Source organism: Crocuta crocuta, unplaced genomic scaffold (genome assembly GCF_008692635.1).
Source record: "Crocuta crocuta isolate KB4526 unplaced genomic scaffold, BGI_CrCroc_1.0 scaffold299, whole genome shotgun sequence".
NCBI classification, from domain to species: Eukaryota; Metazoa; Chordata; class Mammalia; order Carnivora; family Hyaenidae; genus Crocuta; species Crocuta crocuta.
Window position 1 is genome coordinate 8,402,884 of NW_027532747.1, and position 17,762 is coordinate 8,420,645.

The following is a 17,762-nucleotide window of genomic DNA, read 5'->3' on the forward strand; positions in this document are numbered from 1 at the left end:
CACTTAAACCTTTGAGGACTTGTTTTCCCCTGAGAAGCATGAAGATACCACACTTCCCAGCAGAAAAGAAAGGCCTCCTAATAGCCAACATAAAAAAAAAAAGCCTCATATCCTCAGGTCCTTCCTGGAAAACAGACTTCAAATAAATTGTGTATTTCTCTTACCAAAATGACCTGAAGGAAAGCCTTTCCTCTCAATAATTGTACTTTGGTTTTAAGGGAAGTTAGCGGAGTTTTCCAAGTTTACAAGAAACGTATAAACTGATTTTAAAAAACCCCAGGCTCACAGAGATAATAAAAAATGCATTTAATAGCATGTCAATATACAGCTTAAATGTATAGTAAGTCTTCTTGTCGTCAGGGCATTACAGGGATAGAGAAGAGAAAGATCATTTGTGAATGCACAGTCAAATGCTAAGTAAGAGTGCTGATAAATCCTGGTGCTCTTACACTATTAAAATTCTGTTTTATGAAACGTAACTCCAGGTGCGGTGATCTGTGCCAGCGTGGGGAATCTCCTGGTCCAGTGTGGATCTACAGTTTTAAATTGAATTGTATTCCAAGTGTTAACAAAAGAATAAAATTTATTATTCACAAAACTTAAGTGCTTATCATAAAGCTTACAAGAAAGTACAGCCTAGAACGAATGAGTTGAAAAATTGGTTTTAAAAATAATAAAACTTACTGGACAGTTTTGGAAAATGAGATTAGAAAACAAAGAAAACAATTGGCACAGGTTAACCACCTAATTTCTAAGTGCACTTTGTAATGGTCCTTGCAAGCTGCCACTTTGCCCAGGATAATGACAAAAAGCTTCAGTCAAGTGTCACTGGCTTGTGGTGACGGGTTTTTTTTATTGCATTGCCAAGAGTGGATTTTAAGAAAAAACACTACAAAGGTTTCAAAAACCCTATTTATTCTCTATCATCAAAAATAGCAACAGGGGTATTTATACAACTTTTCTGTGAGTACCCACCAGTCTATTTTTTTTTTCTTAAAAAAAATAGAAGTTAGTTAAAGAAAAATGATTTGGTTTTTTTTTTTTTTTAAAAAATAATGTAAGGAAACACTTAATCAGATAGCCCAAGGAGTCATCAGAAATATGTGTAGCAAGAAAGCTTCATTGTTGGCCTTCTCTGGCCTTTGCACGTCTTTTACTAGACTAGAAAGAGAATGGACAGTACCAGTGTGTTCCCCAGCCTGCTTGGATCAAATTGTTTTGTTTGGAAACCCATTATTGCTAAACCAGAGTGTTGACGCTGAGAGCCGAGGAGTCCGCTCATAGAGGATAAAACTGAGAGGCTGCCTCCGAGGACTGGATCTCCACTTGGGCCATCTTGAACTGGGTGCACTGCAGCCACTTGCGAAGGGCCGCCAGGCCGGCGCTGCTCTGGGCCGAGCCCGGCAGCGCCCGGAGGCTGTGGTGGTTCACGTTGTTCTGAATGGCCTGGAGGCGAAGCTGGAGTCCGGCGGATAAGTGCTGTTAAGAAAGGGCAAGACATCTGCGTTTAGTTTCTTTCCTTCCAATGTGCACGGGCGTCCCAGGGGGTGCCGGCCCGGGCATCTTCTGCAGGCGGAACTCCTGTGTGGCTCAAGGGCTGTGCGGCCTGAACAGCAAGGCCGGCTCTCGGATTTGGCGGCGTGCGGGGCAGGGGACGGGGATGGGCAGCGTGAGTCTAGCGTCACTCTGGCCCAGATCCATCCCAGCAATGCCAGTCCCAGCTTGGCTCATCCGCTGCAACAGGAACTTGGAGCTGACACGTGTACTTGACCCCCGGGAGCTGTGCACCCCAAGGGCCTGGGGCAGCGGGGAAGAAGGGCCTGGGCTCTGCGGCCGGCTCCCTGGGCTCAAACCCTAGCTGCTTTGTGGACAGCCCTGGGAACAAGGTTTTCCGGTCTGTGTTTGGATTTTTCTCATGGACAAACTGGGGACAGTAACACCTTGTGGGATTGGTTTTTTAAGGATAAATGAACTAATGGAGGGTTTAGAACGCAAGTTGGCACGTAATATGTGCTCGTTACATTTTAATCACGATTACAGTCTCTCTGTCGTGTCGGTGCACACGCAGAGGCTAGGTCCCAAGCTCTCTGGGCCTCAGGTTTCCACAAAGCAGGGGGAGGGGCAACTGAATGCCTCAAGGAGGAAGTACAAGCGACTTTTCACAGTAAAAGGTAGCGGGAGACTAGGTTTTCAGGGGTGCCGGGGGCCCCTGTGGCTGCAAACTGCACCAACACCACAAATGAGACCACACACCTGCAGTCACTGCAAATGGCTGCATTTCTCTCTCGGTGTCTGGGTACCTTGAGGTCACCCCCCCTTTTTGCCACCAACATCCCTCCCCAACGCTGAGAAGAAATTCGGCCAGAAGGGTTCCATCTTCTGCCCCCTGCTTGCCCGGTAATCCTCACGACGGCTGTAGGCGGAGCCCAGGTCTGGAGCAGGTGGCTCAGCTCCGCCATCATTATGTCAAGTAACCTTTCCTGGTCATGGAGTACGTGTGGCCCAGGTAGGGCCTGGCAGCGGAAAAGTCACTCGGACAGGGTCTGTCCCTTCCTGGCTGGGGGGCCCAGCCCAGTTACTCTTCTTTCCGGTCCTAAGTTTCCTCATATGTAAAATAAGGGGTGGGGCCAGATCCTTTCCCTTCTTGCTCAAGTCAGTCATTCGATGTTATCCTTTCTTAATAGAATTCTTCCTGTCACAAAAAGTCCATTTTAGGGGCACCTGGGTGGCTCAGTTGGTTGAGCATCTGACTGGCTCAAGTCATGATCTCACAGTTCATGAGTTCGAGCCCCACATGGGGCTCTCTGCTGTGAGCGCAGAGCCCACTTTGGATCCTCTGTTCCCGTCTCTCAGTCCCTCCCCCACTTACACTCTCTCAAAAATAAATAAGCATTTTTTTAAAAAATCCCATTTTATTTTTTTTAAAGTCATTTATTTTATTTATAAGTAATCTCTACACCCCCCATGGGGCTTGAACTCACGACCCCGAGATCAAGGGTCATACACTCTATTGTCTGGGCCAGCCAGGCGCCCCACAAAAAGTCCATTTTAGTGGCCAGGAAATAGCAATGAACATGCATGGGCACAGATCCTATGCGTGCCCTCCCAAGGCAGGGTAGGCCTGTATTCTAGTCAGGAACTGAGGCTCGTCCAGACTCCGGGATCCCCTTCCGCCCACATCCTCATAGACAGTGAACAGTACGAGCGGGGCTCCTGCGACCACCTCGGTCTGCACGGCCCTTGCCGGGCCCACAGAGTCTCCCAATTTATCGGCACCGGGCGGCCGAGAGCCGGGGAGTTCACCTTTCTCCGCAGTAAGTGGAGCATCAGTGAGCCCTATGAGTGTTATGACCTTCTCTGGGGAGAAGTGACCTTCCAGTCCACCCAGGGAGGACTTACCTTGATATTTGACTGAATCATTGGCAACCACATAGGTATCAGCTGTGTGAAGAAACACAGAAGCCTTGTTATTAGCGGTCTCCGTCCCCGCCCCCATAAGCTTCGCCTACTGCACAGAGAAGCAGGGCACACAAAACCCCTTTAACATCACCAAAGAGGGGACCCTGCTGCGGAGTCATCCATTAACAGGAAAACATCTTTCTGAGGCCGGACCCTGCTGGGCCGGTGGCATTTGGAGGTTAGTAAGTGCCCCATGAGTGCCTGAAACACACACTTAAGAGCAAATGACTGATTGTCTCTTGAAAGCGACCACACATGGGAAATTAAATGTGTATTTAATGAAATCCTTACTTTCTTGAAAGAGAATTTCCTCCATGGGATCTCTGGGACTGAGTTTCCGAGTAGGATGGCGACTCTATTTGTCCAGAGTCGTTAAGAAAATATCACTGGGAAGTGGTAGAAATGCTTCAGTGATAGAAAATAATTGAGCCCCGAAGTAGCCTGGCTGTGATTTGGAAGGTGGGACACAGCAAGAGTGACTTGGGCCAGGGGTTTGGATGGCGTGGGTCATGTGCAGGCGAGCAGCGGGTCCCTGCCCCGGTGGATAGCAAGGCGCTCCAACTGCAGGCCTCCGGGGAGGCTTGCCATTCTGCGGCCCCTCCTGCCCATCCTGAGCCCCTCTGCTGTGCCCTTCCTAGGTGGTCTCCTGGTGTCTGGCCCCAGGGCCTCCAGAAGCAGCTCTCCTCTCCCTGCTTTGGCCTCTCAGCCACATTTCAGCACTCCGGAATATAAGGCTGCCTCATAAATCCAGCAGTCAGGGACAGAAGACAGTGTTTCCCAAAGTGTGTCCCACTGGACTCTAGTTTGGTGGGTTTCAGTGGGGGAGGGGGCACTGGTCCAGTAAGTTTGGAGATGCTAGGTTCCTTATTACAGCACTGCTCAGATCTTTAATGTACTAAATATGTATCATATCACTGCACTCTGTTCCTTCCAACCCTCTCTACTCCTAATTCAATAGAGAAGTACAGTTGTCATGGGCTGAATTGTGCCCCCTCACAGGTCCCTACCCACACTGCTTCAGGATAGGACTTTATTTGGAAGAGGCGTCAATGCAGATGTAATCGAGTTAAGGTGAGGCCATTCTACGGTAGGGTGGGCCCCTACCAATATGACTGACGCTCTTATCAAAAGGGGAAGATTTGGACACAAGCCAAAGAAAGGCAAAGACTGCCAATCAGCCGCCAGAAGCTCGGGGGTCAGGCTGGACCGGATTCTCCCTCATAGACCTCAGAAGGAACAACCCTGCTACCCCCTGACCTCAGACTTCTGGCTTCCTGACTGTGGGATAAGCAGTTTCTGTGTTTTAGCCGCCTACTCTGTGGTGCTCTCACAGCAGCCCTAGCCAACGAATTCCAGGGCGCACTCCCGGGAGCGCAGCCTGAGGGTGGGAGTGTGCCGTGGGTGAGCAGGTGGTAGGAATTCAGTTGATGCTGAAGTGTGAGGTTCTCAGGAGGGGGTCACGAGAAACACGTTTAGGAAAGCAGAGGTGAGGCCCTTCATCATTCACCCATGATGCCCTGGGAGACCACATTAAGGGATTTGGATTTGTTTCCAAATCCAATATAACTTGTAAAGAGGGGAGCCCTGTTCCCTGTAAGTGGAGCTGTATTCCAGAAAAATCACCGTGGCAGTAATCTGCCAACTAGGATGAGGAAGAGGGTGGGGAAGGGAAGCCAGGGCCTGGGTGGAGGCTGCCTCAATGGTCCAGGTAAGACTAGGGGTGGCTTCCAGGAGGGAGAAGGGTGGTTGCCTGCAGACGCAACCCAAGAGGCTCTAAGGACCGGTCTGCTCTTTGGAGCGAGGAAAAGGTCAGAGCACAAGGCGGGGTTTCTAGCCTGGGCAAACAGAAGGAGAGCCATGCCATGAACAAAATAAAAGAACTAGCTGGAGGCCTGCTGGGATGGGAGAGAATGACCTCTCTGTTCACCACTCATGGGCATGGGCTGCAGGGCTCATGTAATTCTCACACACACACACACACACACACACACACACACACACACACACACACACGGTGAACTGACAAATTACATTCCTCTCTATGCTTTTGTTCCCAGGCTCAATCTGGTTGCTCTTCTGCTTCGAGCATTTTGTTGAGATCCATAATTTGCTAATTTGGCTTCCACTGATGCTCACTCCTAAGCACATGGCTCATGTTGCAGCCATGTACTACTGTCTCTAGCATAAGTATTGTGCTTAGGAATGCAGTATGGTATGTACCAGATAATGTAATTGGACTAAAACTCAAAATATCAGAAAATGACATTTTCTCTCTGCCTCCTCCAACCACCAACCCGTATAACAAACTGTGGGATTACAAACGTCAGTGACAGATAAGGCTATGCTCTCTGGCCATAAGCAGGATTGGCTCATGTAAACATTCTGATTGGGGAAAAAGAAAACTAGTCTAACCACTTCCTCTCTAATGCCCGTACAGCAAAAACCAAGCTCTCAGGGTCCTAATGTCTACAAACTTGGCATTGACTTTTGATCTACTTAATATGGAGCAGGCCTACATGCCTCTTGATATTTAGGAAGCACCCACACTAACCTCCTGTTAAGATCCTGAGGGACTAAGGAGGGTAGGAGCCAGGAAGCCCTGAGTACTCTGACCCTGGGTGGATACCTCTCCCAGTGCTGTTCTTGGGGCTAACGGCCTGTATGAGGCAATCAAGGGGAAGAGTGAGGTTGGTTTTAGCTATTAGCCCATTTACGAAACACGTGACCGTATCATTCTAAAATATATCCGCAAAGGACCTTCAGGTTTGTGACTTGAGAATCACATGACTGAAGTCTTCATGTTAAATCTCATTATTATTGATATGATAGCATTATATAAGCCAGCAGCCATCCTATTTCAGGAATGCTAATTTGACTTACTGAATAACACTCATTTCGGTTCTCTTTTCCTAGTGGCTCCCACAAAGCTGTCAGTAGGAATTAGATGTAATTTATTTGGGGTTGTGTAATGTCATAATAAAGTTGGTTGGATTTTTTTTTCCTCTGCAGCAACGATATTCAGAAAATGGAAGGACAATAAAAAAAATTAGGTTGTTTTCCACCAAAATAAAAGTGATACATTTCCTCTTATCTCAGTTTATGCTACGGGATAAATTGAAGACTTTCTGCTCAGTTAGGCTGTACTCATTTCACTCCATGTTTGTTTCAGCCCTCAAAACTCAAATTAGTTGTAAAACTTTCTATTTCAGCAAAGATGGAGTAACACAGACCAGATTTTACCCTCTTGCCTAGAACGACTAAAATTCCAGATGGAGTCTATGAAACAATGATTTTCAGACACTGGGCATCAACAGTGTAGCACAGTGATCCCTGAGGGGGAGGAAACAAGGTAAGCACTATAGTTAGCCTCGCAACCTGCCTAGAAAGCCTGCAGTCAGTAGCCAGGGAGGAGGGACCTGGGAAGAGCCTAACTGTCTTCCTGAGTTGAGGAGATGGAGCTGGGAGTCCAGGGAGGCCAAGGTGTGGAGTCTGTAAGGCAGAGTACTGGAGAGGAGAGAGCTGCACAGAAAGAGAGAGCGAGAGAGAAAGCTGAAGATGCATAAAGGGTCCCCCTTGAGTCTTCAGCTAAATACTGACCAGTGCACACGTAAGAAAAACTGCCCGAGGCTGAAGAAAACACACCCCGAAGGATTAGAGAGGTGATCACACGGCACCAGCAATAGTTGTGTTCCCACAAGCTGGTGATAGTGGACAATTCTTATAATTAATACACATCGGGTAGAATACTTAGAAGGCTAGTACCTTAATAATGAAGAAGTTTTAGTTCTAGACCAAATGCAGCTCTGATCACCTGGCATGGCTTACAAGCAAGTCTCAAAAGGAAAAACCTAATTCTAAATAATTTAACGATAACACAGAATATAGCTCAAAAAGATTTATACGGATACAAAAATATCCAGCACCCAAGACAGTCAAATCAAATGTCAAGAGTGTAATAAAAAATTACCAGGCATACAAAGAATCAGGAAAAGGTGAGCTACATTGAGAATAAAAATCAATCAACTGGAAAAGACCCCCAAATGATACAGGTAACAGAATTAACAGAGAAGGACATTAGAGCAGTTATTATATCTATATTCAATAGAGTCAAGAAAGAAGAAATATTGAGTGTGTTGAGTAGAAGCATAGAAGAAAATATTTGAAGAAACAATAGCTGATACTTTTCCAAATATAGAGAAAACTATAAACCCACAGATGCAAGAAGTTCAACAAACCCAAGCATAAGAAACACGAAGATAACTACACCAAGGTGTTTCATCATCAAATTGCTTAATGATAACGGTAAAGAGAAAATCTTAAAAGAGGCAAAAAAAGAAAAAAAACCCAAAACAAAAAAAACATATATTACCTACGGAAGAAAAAAAGATTAGAATACAGATTTCTTGTTGGAAACAACGGAAGCAGGAAGATAGTAGAGGAGAAACATCTTTACAGCACTGAAAACAAACAACTGAACCTATAATTCAATATCCAGTGAAAATACCTTCCAAAAACGAAGGCAAAATAAAGACTTTCTCACACATAAAAGCTGAAGGAATCAATCACCAGCAGACCTGCCTAAGAAATAGTAAAGGAGGGGTGCCTGGGTGGCTCAGTCAGTTGAGCGACGGACTTCAGCTCAAATCATGATCTCACAGTTTGTGAGTTCAAGCCCCCTAATAGGCTTGCTGCTGTCAGCTCAGAGCCTGCTTCAGATCCTCTGTTCTCCTCCCTCTTTGCCCCTCCCCTGCTCTCACTCTCTCAAGAACAAATACCCACCCCCCAAAAAAAGGAAATAGTAAGGGAAGTCCTTTGACCAGTAGAAAGATAGAAGTTTAGATCTATAAGAGGAATGAAAAACACTGAAAATGGCAAATATAAATATAGCAATAATAGCAAATATAAATTAATTTTGAAAAAAATTTAAGTCTCTTTAAGAGATAATTGTTTAAAGCAAAAACAATAACAATGTATGGTTTGGTTTACTTTGTTTACAACATATGTAGAAGTAAAATGGAAGACAGTAAGAGCACAAAGCTGATGCTGGAAGTGGATGTATTCCATCGTGTGTTCTTATACTATACACGAAGTGGAATGATATTACTTCAAGGTGGTAAGTCAAAAATGGATACTATAAACTCTAAATCAATCACAAAAAACTAAGATATATAGCTAATAAGATAACTAAAAAAACACACTTTTACTTCTAAATGACTTGTGGGAAAAGAAAAAACCAAAAGGGAAATGAGAAAGTCTTTTCAACTGAATGGAAATGAGAACATATAAAAATTTGGAAGAATGCAGCTAAAAGAAGATATTCAGTCCACTAAACATTGATGATAGAACAGAGGTTTCTCAAAATAACAACTTTAGCTTCCACCTTAAGAAACTAGAAAAAGAAGAGGAAATTATAGTCAACATTTCATCGTTAAAAACTCAGTCCAAAAGAAGACCAAAAAAAAAGGAATAAGAAACAAAGAACAGATGGGAACTATAGAAAACAAACGGCAAGGTGATAGATTTAGGCCCAACAACAGGCACAAAACACATTAAATAAAGATGGTTTAAAGACCTCCAATTAAAAGGAAGGGATTGTCAGATTGGATATAAAAGAAAAGCAAAACCCAGTTACATGCTGCCTGTAAGAAATATATTTGAAATATAAAGACACAAATAGTGTAAAAAGTAAAAGAATGGAAAAAGATATACCATTGTAACACTAGTCAAAAGAAAACTGGATACCTTTATTAATATCAAAGTACTGTTCACAGCAAAGAATATTAATGAAGATTAAGACAGCCATTTCAAAATTCATTTCATTAAGATGACATAATAATCCTAAACATTTATGCACGTAATAACAAAGATTCACAACACATGAAGCAATATTGATAAACTTGAAAAGATAAAGAAATCCACAATTACAGAGACATATCAATACCCCTTTCTCAATGGTTGATAGAATAAGCAGACAGACATAAGGAAGAAAGTGGAAGACTTGAACAACACTATCAATAAGCTTGAATCAATTGGCATAGGAAACTATACCTAACAACAGCAGAAGACACATTCTTTTTTAGTCACAAAGAGCATTTACCAAGAACAACGACATTCTGGGACATAAACAAGTCTCAATAAGTTTAACATGACTGACATTATATATAGTATGTTTTCTGAACACAAGTGAAATTAAAACGCCTGGGGCACCTGGGTGGCCCAGTTGGTTAAGCGTTCGACTTTGGCTCAGGTTATGATCTTGCGGTTTTGTGAATTTGAGCCCCGCATCAGGCTCTGTGCTAACAGCTCAGGTTCTGCATCTCTCTCTCTCTCTGACCCTCCCTCGCTGGGCCTTCCCTCTCTCTCAAAAATAAACATTAAAAAAAATTTTTTTTACTTTGAACTGAATGTAAATGACAACATAGAATACTGAATGGTGGGATACTGCTAAACCAGTACTTAGAAGGAAATTTATAAAAGACAAAAAAAAGATATTTTTTTATAATAGACATGAGTGAATTAAATCTAAAGTAATCAGAAGAAAGAAAATAATAATCAGAGATGAATGAAACAAAAGAGAAAAATCAATGAAAACAACCCCAAAACCCGGTTATTGTCATTTTTTAAATCAAAAGCTCACTAAAATTGATGTCTCTATACAGACTGACAAGAAAAAAAAAGTCACAAATCCCCAGTGTCAGGAATGAAAGAGGTAGCATAACTACTGATCCTACCAATATTAGAAGTATATTAGGAACAATTTCATGCCAATAAAATTGATTACTTTGAGGAAATGGACAAATTCTTTGACACCACATCAACGATGACCCAAGAATACACAGAAAATTTAAATAGCACTATACCTACTTAAAAAAATCAAATTCATAATTTAAAACCCTCTGCAAAGAAAATTTCAAGACCAGGCAGTTCCATTGGTGAATTCTATAAAATATTTAAGGGAAAAAATAATAACAAATCTACACAAACTTCCAAGAAACAGAAGAGGAGAGTGAGGAGTTAAGATGGCAGATACGTAGGGGGACCAGAATTTCTCTCGTCCCTCAAACACAGTTGTATTGAGGTCAGGACACTCGGAATACTCCAGAATACAGGCTGTAGAGTGACAGAAAGATCTCCACAGGTGGACAGAGCTTGGCGGCACAGAGATGCCTGCTTATGAATTGTGAGAGAGAAAACGGTTGTCATAGGTGCAAAGGGGGGAACCCCTTCTATGGAAAGACAAAAGGAGGGAAAGGGAGGCAGTGGAAGAGTGGTTTTGTGTTTGAACAAGGGAAAAACCTCTCTAGACCATGGACTGAGGAATGAAAACGAGGGGCAGAGCCAGTTTCTACTTTGCAAACAGGCTCAGGAGCTAAAGACTGGAGTTTTCAGGGGCACGCGACTTTCCCTGGACTGGAGCTGCCGCCATGTGCCTGCGCCTGGTGGGGTAGGGAGCCGGGGCCGGAGTGCCGGAGCGATCTCGGGGGGCACACTAGGAGAGAGCAGACCCCATACTCGAATACTGTGGGAGGAGGGCATAGTGCCCGCCCCCTGCAATGACAAAAGACCCTGCAGGCACCAGCCAGAGCCCCTTTGTTGGTTGCACAGCATGGCGCTATCCCAGAGTGGTCCACTGGGTGTGTTTTGATCTGAGCCAAGCGCCTAGGAGGGCAGGCCGGCTGCCCGAGGCACTCCATGAGGGCTGCCTGAACAGTGTGGTTTGAGACACGTGGTCTGGAGAGGAGATACTGACGAGTTACCATTTTTGTCCCCATGGCAACATGGTAGGGCTTCAGGGAACAGCACAGTGGTCCCCAGTGGAGGTGAGACCCGCTTGCACCAAACCCCACCTCTCCGTGCCTGGTAACTGCTTACCTACCAGAGTGAGATTGACATTGACCTAACCAGGTGGCCTCTAGACCATCACAGCCACCCATCCCAGGCACCAACAGACAACTAACTGTCCTGTGGTTTTGTATGTTAGTCTGTTTTGTAAAAACAATTTTAAATTATTTTTTTCCTCTTTTCTTTCCCTCTCTTCTCTTTTCCCTTCTTCTTCTTTCTACCTTCCTTTTCTTTTTTCTTTCCTTTGGAATCAGGCTCATAGTTTCTGATTTGATTTTTGGTCAGTTCCTATTTTCTTTCTTTCTTTCTTTCTTTTCTTTCTTTCCTTTCTTTCTTTCTTTCTTTCTTTCTTTCTTTCTTTCTTTCTTTCTTTCTTTCTTTCTTTTCGGTTATTTGTTTAATCAGGAATTTTTACTCTATTCTTTTTATACCTTTTCTGTATCTCCTTCCTCTTCATTTTCCTCTCTCTCTCTCTGGGTTAAGTCTTATAGTTTCTTTGATTCTCTGCCTGTTTTTAAATATTTTCCCCCTTTCATTTCTCTTCTTGTATGGGATAAGGCTTCCTCCCCTGCCCCCCACCCCCCACACCTTGTTTTCCTTTTTTCCAGGGATACTTCAATGAACAAATCAAAGCACATTTGGTGGAAGGTCCAAACAATCCACCACTACAAGTAGTGAGACAAAGCAGCCAGAGACACAACCACAGAGTGCACACAACACACTACAAAAACACTTACTGAACTGAAGTGCCAGGCCCTGGACAGTGTATGACCCCTTCTTAATATAGTAGTACTTGCAGGTGCAGGTCACAAAATAAGCTATTAAATCATGTAAAAGACAGAAGCCTAGCCAGAATGATGAAACAGAAGAATTCTCCTCAAAAGAAATTCCAGGAAGAAATGACAACCAGAGAATTGTACTCAAAACAGATATAAACAAAATATCTGAACAATCTAAACAAAACAATTTAGAAAACAGTCATAAGACTAATAGCTGGGCTTGAATAAAACATAGAAGACAGCAGAGAATCTATAGCTATAGAAATCAAAGACCTAAGAAGTAGTCACAGTGAATTAAGAAATGCTGTAAATGAGATGCAAAATAAACTAGATGCAGTGACAGCAAGGGGGGAGAAGCAGAGGCGAGAATGGCTGAAACAGAAGATAAAATTATGGAAAATGATAAAGCTGAAAAAAAGAGGGAAAAGAATTACTAGACCATGAGGGGATAATTAGAGACCTAACTGATTCAATGAAATGAAATAATATCTGTATCACAGGAGTTCCATAAGAAGAGGAAGAGAGAGAAAGGGGAAAAAGGTTTATTTGAACAAATTATAGTTAAGAACTTCCCTAATTTGGGGAAGGAAACAGATATCCAAGTCTAGGAGGCACAGAGAACTCCCTTCAAAATCAACAAAAACAGGTCAACACCACAACATAGCATAGTGAAACTGGCAAAATACAAAGATAAAGAGAATTCTGAAAGCAGCTAGGGACCAATGGGCCTTAACCTACAAGGGTAGACACATAAGGGTAGTAGCAGACCTGTCCACTGAAACCTGGCAGGCCAGAAGGGAGGGGCAGGAAATATTCAATGTGCAGAACAAGAAAAATATGAAGACAAGAATCCTTTATCCAGCAAGGCTGTCATATAGAATAGAAGGAGAGATAAAGAGTTTCCCAGACAAACAAAAACTGAAGGAGTTCTTGACCACTAAACCAGCCCTGCAGGAGATCCTAAGGGGGACTCTGTGAGTGAAAAACAATAAAGATTACAAAAGACCAAGACATCGCCATAAACACAAAATCTACAGATAACACAATGACACTAAATCCTTATCTTTCAGTAATCATTCTGAATGTAAATGGACGAAATGCCTCAATCAAAAGACATAGGGTATCAGAATGGATAAAAAACCAAGATTCATCTATATGCTGCCTACAAGAGATTCTATTTAATTAAATTAAATTAATTTAATTTAATTTTCTTTAAAAGAGACTCATTTTAGACCTGAGGACACCTGCAGATTGAAAGCAAGGTGATGGAGAACCATCAATCATGCTACTGGATGTCAAAAGAAACTTGGATAGCCAACTTGGCATCCAAATTGTCAAAGGAGTCAGACTTTCCAGATGACATTATACTCTACATGGGAAACCTGAAAGACTCCACCAAAAAACTGCTAGAACTGATATATGAATTCAGCAAAGTCACAGGACATAACATCAATGTACAGAAATCAGTTGCATCTATACACCCATAATGAAGCAACAGAAAGAGATATCAAGGAACCGATCTCGTTTACAATTGCACCAAGAACCATAAAATACTTTGGAATAAACCTAAACAAGGAGGTAAGAGATCTGTATGAGAGAAAATTATAGAAAGCTTATGAAAGAAATGGAAGAAGACACAAAGAAATGGAAAAACATTTCATGCTCATGGATTGGAAAAACAAATTATCCAAAGCAATCTACATATTCATTGCAATCCCAATCAGAATTGCACAGCATTCTTCACAGAGCTAGAACAAACAATCCTAAAATTTGTATGGAACCACAAAGGACCCCGAAAAGCCAAAGTAATGTTGAAAAAGTAAACCAAAGCTGGAGGTGTAACAATCCCAGACTTTAGCCTGTATTACAATACTGTAATCAAGACAATATGGTACTGGCACAAAAACAGACACATAGACCAATGCAATAGAATAGAGAACCCAGAAATGAACCCACAGGTATATGGCCAACTAATCTTTGACAAAGCAGGAAAGAGTATCCAATGGAAAAAAGAGAGTCTTTAGCAAATGGTGTTGGGAGAACTGGATAGCAACATGCATCAGAATGAAACTGGAGCACTTTCTTACACCATACACAAAAATAAACTCAAACTGGATGAAAGACCTAAATGTGAGACAGGAAACCATCAAAATCCTAAAGGAGAAAACAAACAACAACCTCTTTGACCTCAGCTGCAGCAACTTCTTACTTGACAGGTCTTCAAAGGCAAGGGAAATAAAAGCAAGATTGAACTATAGGACCTCATCAAGATANAGGTATATGGCCAACTAATCTTTGACAAAGCAGGAAAGAGTATCCAATGGAAAAAAGAGAGTCTTTAGCAAATGGTGTTGGGAGAACTGGATAGCAACATGCATCAGAATGAAACTGGAGCACTTTCTTACACCATACACAAAAATAAACTCAAACTGGATGAAAGACCTAAATGTGAGACAGGAAACCATCAAAATCCTAAAGGAGAAAACAAACAACAACCTCTTTGACCTCAGCTGCAGCAACTTCTTACTTGACAGGTCTTCAAAGGCAAGGGAAATAAAAGCAAGATTGAACTATAGGACCTCATCAAGATAAAAAGCTTCTGCACAGCAAAGGAAACAATCAACAAAATTAAAAAGCAACCAACAGAATGGGAGAAGATATTTGCAAATGACATATCAGATAAAGGGTTAGTATCCAAAATTTATAAAGAACTTATCAAACTCAACACCCAAAAAACAAATAATTCAGTGAATAAATGGGCAGAAGACATGAATAGACACTTTTCCAAAGAAGACATCCAGATGGCAAACAGACACACGAAAAGATGCTCAACATCACTCTTCATCAGGGAAATACAAATCAAAACCACAGTGAGATACTACCTCACACTGGTCAGAGTGGCTAAAATTAACACCTAGGAAACAACAGATGTTGGTGATGATGTGGAGAAAAGGGAACCCTTTGCACTGTTGGTAGGAGTGCAAACTGGTGAAACCATCCTGGAAAACAGTGTGGAGGTTCCTCAAAAAATTAAAAATAGAATTACCCTATGACCCAGCACTACTAGGAATTTATCCTAGGATACAGGAATGTTGATTCGTAGGGGAACGTGCCCCAATGTTTACAGCAGAACTGTCAACAATAGCCAAATTATGAAAAGAGCCCAAATGTCCATCAACTGATGAATGGATAAAGAAGATGTGGTATATGTACACAATGGAATACTACTCGGTGATGAAAAATAATGAAAGCTTGTCATTTGCAACAATGTGGATGGAACTGGAGGCTAGTACGCTAAGTGACATCAGTCAGTCAGAGAAAGGCAGGTATCATATATTTTCCTTCACATGTAGAATTTGAGAAACTTAACAGAAGACCATAGGGGAAGGGAAGGAAAAATAAGCTACAAACAGAGAGGAAGGCAAACCAGAAGAGACTCTTAAATACAGAGAAGAAACCGACAATTAGTGGGAGTGGAGGGTTGGGGGGGGGGGGAAAATGGGTGATGGGCATTGAGGAGGGCACTTATTGGGATGAGCACTGGGTGTTGTATGTTAGGAACGAATTATGGAATCTACTCCTGAAGCCAAGACTACATACACTGTATGTTAGCTAGCTTGACAATAAATTATTAAAGAAAAAAAAAAAACAGAAGAGAAAAGAATACTACCCAAATCATTATATGAAGCCATCATTACCCTGATACCCAAAACCAAAAACAGTTACTACAAGAAGAGAAATTTACAGCCCAACATCCCTCATGAACATCAATGTGAAAATTATTTTAAAATGTTAGCAAATAGTATTCAGCAAGACATAAAAAGGATAATACACATCACAATCAAATATGTCTTCTCCCAGGAATACAAGATTTGTTTAACATTTAAAACTCAATCCATAAAATTCACCTTGTTATCAGTCAAAAAAGAATACTCAAATGACCATCTCAATAAATGTAGAAAAAGTATTTGAAAAGTCCTACATTTATTCTTGACAAAGATCTTCAGCAAACCAGGAATAGAAGAGAATGTGACTCAATTTGACAAAGGGTATCTACGAAAAACTGACAGCTAACATTTATATTTAATGAGGAAAGACTGATGCTTTCTTCCTAACATCAGGAACAAGATAAGGTTTTTCACTCCCGTGACTTCTATTCAACTTGTACTAGAGGATCTAGCCAGAGCAATGTGACAAGACAAAGAAATAAAAGGTAGAAAGACTGGAAAGGAAGAAATAAAACTGCCTTTATTTACACATGACACAATCGTCTGTACAGAGAAGCTGATGAGATCTACGAAAATGCTACTAGAACTAATAAATGAGCTTAACAGTCTGCAGGTTAGAAGATCAATACAAAATCAGTTATATTTCTAAATATCAGCAATGAACAATCAGAAATTTAAATATAAAAGCCCATACCGTTTATAATACCCTAGGATTATGATAATGTAGGGACAAATTTAACAAAAATATGCTAGTCTTGTATCTGGAAAACTACAAAATATTGCTGGAAAAAGCACTTTTTAAAATAGATATACTGTGTTTGTGAAATGAAAGACTCAGTGCTGTTTAAGATCTCAGTTCTCCTTGGATTAGGCAAAGATTTTTAAAAATACAACATTAAAGCATGATCCATAAAGGAAAATTTGATAAATGGTAGTTCTTCAAAATTAAGACCTTCTGCTCTTCACAAGGTACCCTTAAGATAATGAAAACACAACTGCAGGGAATATCTTTGCATATCACACGTCAGATAAAGGACTTTGCCTTAAAACTGAATTATAAGGAAAAAAAACCCAACCCAATAATAATAAATGCACAAATAATTTTAACAGACGCTTCATCAAGCAGATACGTAGATAGCAGATAAGCACATGAAAAGCTATTTAACATCAACTGTCAATAGGGAAATGCAATTTAAAACAATGATGAGATACCAATACACAATTCTTAAGATGTCTAAAAGGAAAGCCTGACTACACTAAGCATTGACAAAGATGTGCAGGAACTGAAATGCTCATGCACTGCTGGTATGAATGTAACAGGGTACACTCACTTGGAAACCAGTTTGTCGATTTCTTGAAAAGTTATACACATATCACATGGCCTAGCCATATCTGTTCCTGGGTATTTATCCAATGTACATGACGCGTGTATCTACACAAAGACATGTACATGAATATTCATAGCAGTTTTATTTGTAAGGGCCCCAAACTGAAAACAGCCCAGATGTCCATGCACTGATGAATGGAAAAACAAAAGGTCTTATATCCATGGGGCGCCCGGGTGGCTCAGTCGGTTAAGCGTCCGACTCTTGATTTCAGCTCAGGTCATGATCTCACAGTTTCATGAGTTCAAGCCCCTGCAGAGCCTGCTTGGGACTCTCTCCCTCTCCCTCTCTCTCTGACCCTCCCTTTCTCAGACACTCTCTGTCTCTCTCAAAATAAATACATAAACTTTAAAAATTATGTTAAAAAGGTGATATATCCATACAATGGAATACTACCCAGAAAGGGAAAGAAATTATCTACTGATACATGCAACAAAATGGATGAATCTCAACGTTAGTCTGCATGAGAGAAGGCAGGAAAAAAGTCTAAGAATTGTGTACATTCATTTACATAAAATTCTAGAAAATGCAAGGTAGCCTACAGTGACAGAAAACAGACCAGGAGCTGC

At 41.7% G+C, this 17,762-nt stretch overlaps 1 protein-coding gene across 3 annotated transcripts in view; it reads right to left on the reverse strand.

Moving 5' to 3' along the window:
* Positions 1–291: 291 nt before the first annotated feature.
* Positions 292–17,762, reverse strand: part of UNC79 (unc-79 subunit of NALCN channel complex) — a 207,326-nt gene continuing 189,855 nt past the window's right edge. For all 3 annotated transcript variants that reach the window (XM_077780866.1, XM_077780865.1, XM_077780867.1), the window contains 2 exons: positions 3,400–3,441; positions 292–1,479 (listed from right to left, as the gene is read on the reverse strand). In XM_077780866.1, the coding sequence (XP_077636992.1) occupies positions 1,279–1,479; positions 3,400–3,441 (243 nt within the window). In that variant the 3' untranslated portion in view covers positions 292–1,278. The remainder of the gene's footprint in view (positions 1,480–3,399; positions 3,442–17,762) is intronic.